The following is a 6,353-nucleotide window of genomic DNA, read 5'->3' as shown; positions in this document are numbered from 1 at the left end:
CTCCTTTTTTTTTTTTTTTTTATTCTTTTTGCCATCGACCCAATATGCCGCTCCCATGTTTGTCAACTACATGTGCTATTGTAATACGATGGTTCCTAAGCGTGTTGGCATGAAACGATCGCTAGAAAGACGAGTTCCATTTCAACTTCCTCGGTCCAAACTGCATAAAATATAACCAATATACCTTTACGATCAATAAAACTCTTCTTTATGATTGTCACTTCGCATATTCAACTGTTTTGAATATATACTAGTATAGAAAATATACTTTAATGACGGGAACACTCATTAACGGTAATTAAAATAGACCTCCGTTATGATACCACATTGCGCCATCAACAGAATTGATTTAAACAACGTATTTGAAAAATTCATGAATATTATCGATAAAACGAATTTATCGTATGATAAAATATTTTCTGATGTTTTTATCTATTTTAAGAGAATATTTACGTCATCCGATCTTGCTTAACAAAAAAGAATCACAAATCGAATGATTTTTTAATTAGAAACCATTTGCACTGCCACCTGAAATGATCGAATAGTATTATGTTGTATTCTGCATAAAAAGATATTAGCAAAAAATATATTATATAATCAAATACACATTATATAGTTTTTATATCCTTATCAAAAACTTATTAATAAAGTAATTGTTAGTAATGGTAAATATATATTGTTTATACGTATATCAATAATTTTTCATTTCTCTGCTTCTTTTTGAATAGAAACGGTGCTTCTTTTCATATAATACTAATGTAATCATAGAATGCATTAAAAATACATGTATGTAAATATGATCGAACCTTGAAACTCGGCGGAATAATTTGAATAAGATGTGGAAACTTCTCGAAAAATAATTATTAAAGATATAATATTGAAACCTATTATTTGAATTATTATATATCTATAAATTATGTGTCTTTATAAATATTATATATCTTATAATTATATATTTTTATTTTATATAATAATTTTTACATTACATAGTAACCTAACATTTTAATTTTAAAATCGATGTTACAACTTTCATACGCGCTCGAAATAATAGATTTTATATATACATATAAAATCTATGATTTTTTTATTTTGTTCACTTAACACTAATGAAAGAAATGAAAATAAACATCGATAGAGATATAATTAATAAGCAATCCTGGTTAGAAAGTGAAGAGCGAAAAAAACCGCGAAGAAACGTAACGAAATTGTAACGAAGGACAAACAGACCAGATAACCCGACTATACCTCGGTTAGCAACACGATCGTCTGACTATTACGAGAATGATAACAAGCATGTATATGCTCACCACAGTATCTGGGGTTATCATTTTCTTTTTCTCCATTCTGGAACCAACCGAGGGAACTATTTAACTCTGAAGAATCAGAGTGGTCCAGGGGTCAGTTGAAAGGAACAGACAGGCTATCCAACCATTACTTTTATTCTTTTCTTCTCTATTTTCGATTTCTTTTTAATTTTCTGGAATATTTAAAAAATATCGATAATTATTTTGATGATGATTTTTTTTTACTCTTTTCTTTTTTTTTTTTGTTTTTTAATTATAAAATTTAAAAAAAATATATATTACCTTTAAGCAAATTATCATTTTACGCCTTCAATAAAAAAAAATGTAAACATTCAATCATATTAGAACTCATGTTATGTATATGTATATATATACTTACTTTTTATTAACCTAAAAATCTCATGATTATTCATGAATGCATATCAGAGCATAGAAATAATAAGAAAGATCTATTATTAAAAAAACATTCGTATTTTGTCTCTTACAAAAATGAAAAGATTGTCGTAAGTCAATATAGTGACTACGATCATATTATATGCATATGCACAACTGAGAAACATTTTAAACGCAAATATTGTCGCAGTTCAGTACATCGAGGGTCTTCGTATCCGCTGACGTCACATTGACCCAACGACTCCGCCGAACTTTGCGCCACATTAACATATCGATTTACAAGCATTTATATACGTTCAATTTCTATTTGAAAGAATGAATGTTCCTAATCAAATATTATAAAAGAAAAAACGCGGCAACTTAATAATCAGCATCATCAACTTGCATCGAACATTTTCATTTTAATATTATTGAGGATAACTATTCAAGAATGATCCACATCAATTCATCATAATATATAAAAAAAATATTATATTTCGATAATAGGTACTGATAACTTTTTTATTCAATCTTATTATGTAATGATAATTGCTTTATTTTGCTAAAAAAAGCTAGATATTTTAATAAATTTGTCAATCCTATCGATGTATTAATAAATAATAGGTTATTAATCTCGATTATATATTAATTGTGAAAACATTTATACAAATAATTAAAATTTTTTACCTTTTAATAAAACACAAATAGAATCAACGATTAATGTAATTTTATATATACATACATAATAGAAGTTTTATTAATTAATAAACAAATTATAAAATAAATATATATTTGATACACTTTTTCGTCCCGTATCTTGAGATTTTTTGAGTATTTAATGTTATTTTTAATATTACCGATTCAGCATAATTATATTAATGCATTTGAACATTTAAATATTAGAATTGAATGTATTTGTATGAAACTATAACTATGATAGAGATAAAATTTAGAAATCTGTATTTTTTTAATCGTTTATAAATATATTTCTTTACGTAAAAATTTCTATTATCACAATAATATAAATAATTAAAAATAATTTAAATAACAATTGTATTCAAATTAATTTCAGATAATCTTGAAAATCGAAAAATAATAAATAATTATTTAAATATTTTTCTATTTTAATATTATAATTAAAATATTCATCATAAAGTTGCTTCTTTCGGTTCAGTACTGCCATCATGTGGATGTTCAATGAATTAGTTAAGAAATTGAATTGATACTCAACCGATAATTTTTTAGTCGATAAGTAACTTAATTAACTACGTCAATTCATACACTATGTTTTTGATATTTTAATACATAATATGAAACAATGTGAGAAATAATTTATAAAAACTATTATTCGAAATATATTTTTTATTTGTTATGGCGTGGACAAAGTGCTACAAGTTACATAAGAAAATAACATAAATATATTTAATGTATAACTGAAATTATGTTGAGTAACATAATTTGATTGCTATGAACATAAGTATAAATCTTTTATTATTTTGTAATATCGATATATTTATAATTTTTTTATTTCTAACAAAAATTCCTATAAAAAGTTATTTATAGGAATATATCTCTTGATTTTTACATATTATTCTTAAATAATATTCCTTCAATGTGTATTGCTTTTTTGTGGGATTTGAACAGGGTATTTCATCATCTGAATTTGTATCCATTTCTAATAAAACTTTCCTTTTTGTGATATTATTGATTAATTGATTTGAATTGTCATTAATATCATAGAATTTTTCATACTGTGCCAAAAAACTGAATTCTCTTAACCTTTCTAATATTGATAATGAAAGAGCATTCGTAGCTATTTTATATGCTTTTTGTAAGGATTGTTTATAATTTATTCCATGAAATTCGGTCTGTAATAACAACTAGTATTATTTATAATGAAATTAATGAGATTAAATTTTAGAGAATTAAATACCCTTTTAATTAATTGATCATATTTATATGTTGCAAATGGTTTAAGACTTCGCTTATGAATCCAAGCACATTCAAGTTTTTCTTCATTAAAGAATGTAACATAATATTTAATCTATAAATTATATATATTTTATTATTTTGTTAAAAAAAATCATGTTATATAAAAAAAAAAAAATATAACTTTACAGGAATCAGAGAATTTTTAGGCAATTTATAATATGTAAAAGTATCAGGACAATCATTTATTATTCCAGGCCACCATGGAAAACCTTTCATATGTGCCCAAACAATACTACCTGCATTATAAGCATTTTCAATTAAATTAAATTTAATGGCAAGTGAGTTAGGATGTTCTGGTATATTACAAGATGCCATTGATTTATCTGTGAGATCATACGCATTAATATTAATACATATGTATGTATAAAATATATAAAATTTAAAAAAAAAAATATACAAACCATAATTCATTTCACAATACCATATTTTGGGTACACTTAGTGGATCATGATATTCTTCAACGTATCTCCATTTTTTACAATTTTTTCTGCAGCATTCAATCCATAAACCAATATCCCTCTTAGGTTGTAGCCAATATAATTTTCCTTTCCAATTAAAATCATATTGAAATAATTCTTCTGCATTTGGATTGAATACTGAAGAATCAAAAAAAAAAAAAAAAAAAAAAAGAAAGAAAATACCATTTCAATAATATTAAATTCATTAAAATATCTAACACATTTTAAATTTCCATAAATTTTACTTATTATAAATCTATGAGTTTATAAAATAGCATTATATCATACAATTTTATTACAATTTTCCCTTAATAGTAACATACTTATTATAATTAAATTAACAGCTAACGTATACTGTTACACGCGAAAATGTGTTAATTTTTCTTTGACATCAGTATTGGTTTTCAACGTATGCGTGCATTTCTTTTCACTGTTTATACACCTACCTACAGAAGATTCTTGTGCTACATTGTTTCTGTTGTTCACTACGTTCACGGATCTGTTTCCTAAAACATTTCTATCGTTTTCTTTATCGTTCGTTTGTACTTTAATCCTGTCTAATTTGGCGCGTAATCTACGTATTTGCTTTTGTGAAGAATCGAATCTATTGCATTTAGTTGTGTGTTTGTGAAACAAAGTATTATTTGATTCGTCAAATGGAATATGAATTCCGCTATCTATAGTATTTGAAGCATCTAATTCATCATCGGTGTAATACAACTTTTTTGGCTTTAAATCTCCCTTCTTAGGTTGTTTTTTGTACTTCACTGGCGCTTTCGGCGTTGGTATACTTTTCTTTTCCATCGGTGGGGTATAAAACGAGTCAGACATATTTTCAATCGATTGTTTATGAGATAAATTGAACTATTGAAAGATAGATATAAATGTGAATTTTTTATCAACTTTTTAATACATTATCAAAAAATTATTATTCTATTATGGTACCTGTGACAAAAAATTTGTTGACGAATTGGAACGATTTACTTGCTCGAATTCCCATTTTTCAAATAGTATCGTGGGAGTTCGTCGATTCAAATCTGATCGTTCAAACAGAAAATTTCTTCCTTGGATATCGTTTCGAGTGGGTTGATGCATGATTGAAATTTAATTTAATACTATAACACTGTGTACCAAAGAGTATCAAAGTATTATTTTTTTAACGAAAAACAGTTTAATTTATCACAAAAAAAAAATCGCGGGATGATGATTAAAAATTACGAGTGAATGAGGAACCCGCCGCGTTTGTAATGGGGTTCGCATATCATTTTGCACGGTATTTGTTGCAAAGCAACGCGAACCAATAAAAATTAAAATTTTTTAACAAATGACAAGCGTATAAAATATTTATCATAAACATGTATAAAACTTATGTTATATCTATATAAACGATGTTAAACAATATTGAATTGTTCATTCATATCTAAATTGATTGAATAATTATAATATAAAATAAAATTAAATAAAATTAAATGAAAGGTAAAATAAGATAAACAAATTAATCTAGATTCTTTTAAATTTTACAATTGCCGCCATTACTTTCATTGGTTAATTGAAATTTCGTCGCGCGCAGTTATATTCTAATTCGTTGTTCCCATCGTTCGCGATTCAAAAGAGTGTCAGTCGTGTTTGTTGTCCGTTATAAATCTAATGTATAAGATTGAAAAAAGATTGCATTTTATATTAAAAGTGTATCCTTCTAATTATTTAAATGTATTAAATAATATAATTGTGTTACTTTTATTGTGAAACGTAAGTAATATTTTTAATTATTAATCACTTATTATTCGTACATAGTATAAAATGAGAAAGTAATCGTGATCACATTCACATAAATTAAATTAATTTTTTTTTATATGATAATTATTACAATAATTAATTTTTTAAAGAATAATTATATGTAAAATATCATAATTAGATACTTTTATATAATTAGATTATTAATACTTTTTAATTAAATTATTTTAATTTAATAATAAATTAATGAATTATATTTTTGATATTATTCGTTTTATATTTACATATATGTAATACATACACAAATTAGAAAACTAGTTGCTTACATCATTTCTATTAGTATTCAATATTTACAAATGTGTAGTTTATTTACATTAATACAAATGATAGTTTATTTCACATCAATATATCTATAGCTATGTGTGTGCGCGCATGTGTTTGTACATGTGTGTGTATGTGTGTGTGTGTGTATCTTAAAACAATTTAATATATG

General features: G+C 24.8%; 1 protein-coding gene and 2 long non-coding RNA genes across 3 annotated transcripts; 1 reads left to right on the top strand and 2 right to left on the bottom strand.

Moving 5' to 3' along the window:
* Nucleotides 1–4: 4 nt before the first annotated feature.
* Nucleotides 5–1,474, bottom strand: LOC116186083. Its single transcript, XR_004151000.1, has 2 exons — nt 1,308–1,474; nt 5–528 (listed from the first exon to the last, which is right to left on the bottom strand). It is a non-coding gene; the product is annotated as an uncharacterized LOC116186083 (long non-coding RNA).
* A 1,706-nt stretch (nt 1,475–3,180) lies between these two features.
* LOC102675781 (zinc finger CW-type PWWP domain protein 1-like) lies at nt 3,181–5,518 on the bottom strand. The gene is made up of 6 exons (XM_031512308.1): nt 5,072–5,518; nt 4,573–4,990; nt 4,070–4,264; nt 3,795–3,991; nt 3,610–3,720; nt 3,181–3,544 (listed from the first exon to the last, which is right to left on the bottom strand). The coding sequence occupies exons 1-6, from the start codon at nt 5,219–5,221 to the stop codon at nt 3,230–3,232; spliced, it is 1,386 nt and encodes a 461-aa protein (XP_031368168.1). The 5' UTR covers nt 5,222–5,518; the 3' UTR covers nt 3,181–3,229.
* On the top strand, nt 3,544–4,060 carry LOC102675701. Its single transcript, XR_422323.2, has 2 exons — nt 3,544–3,703; nt 3,797–4,060. It is a non-coding gene; the product is annotated as an uncharacterized LOC102675701 (long non-coding RNA).
* Nucleotides 5,519–6,353: the final 835 nt, after the last annotated feature.

The sequence above is a fragment of the Apis dorsata genome, unplaced genomic scaffold, assembly GCF_000469605.1.
Source record: "Apis dorsata unplaced genomic scaffold, Apis dorsata 1.3 scaffold_416, whole genome shotgun sequence".
Lineage (NCBI taxonomy): Eukaryota > Metazoa > Arthropoda > Insecta > Hymenoptera > Apidae > Apis > Apis dorsata.
This window is presented reverse-complemented; position numbering and strand designations above follow the sequence as displayed.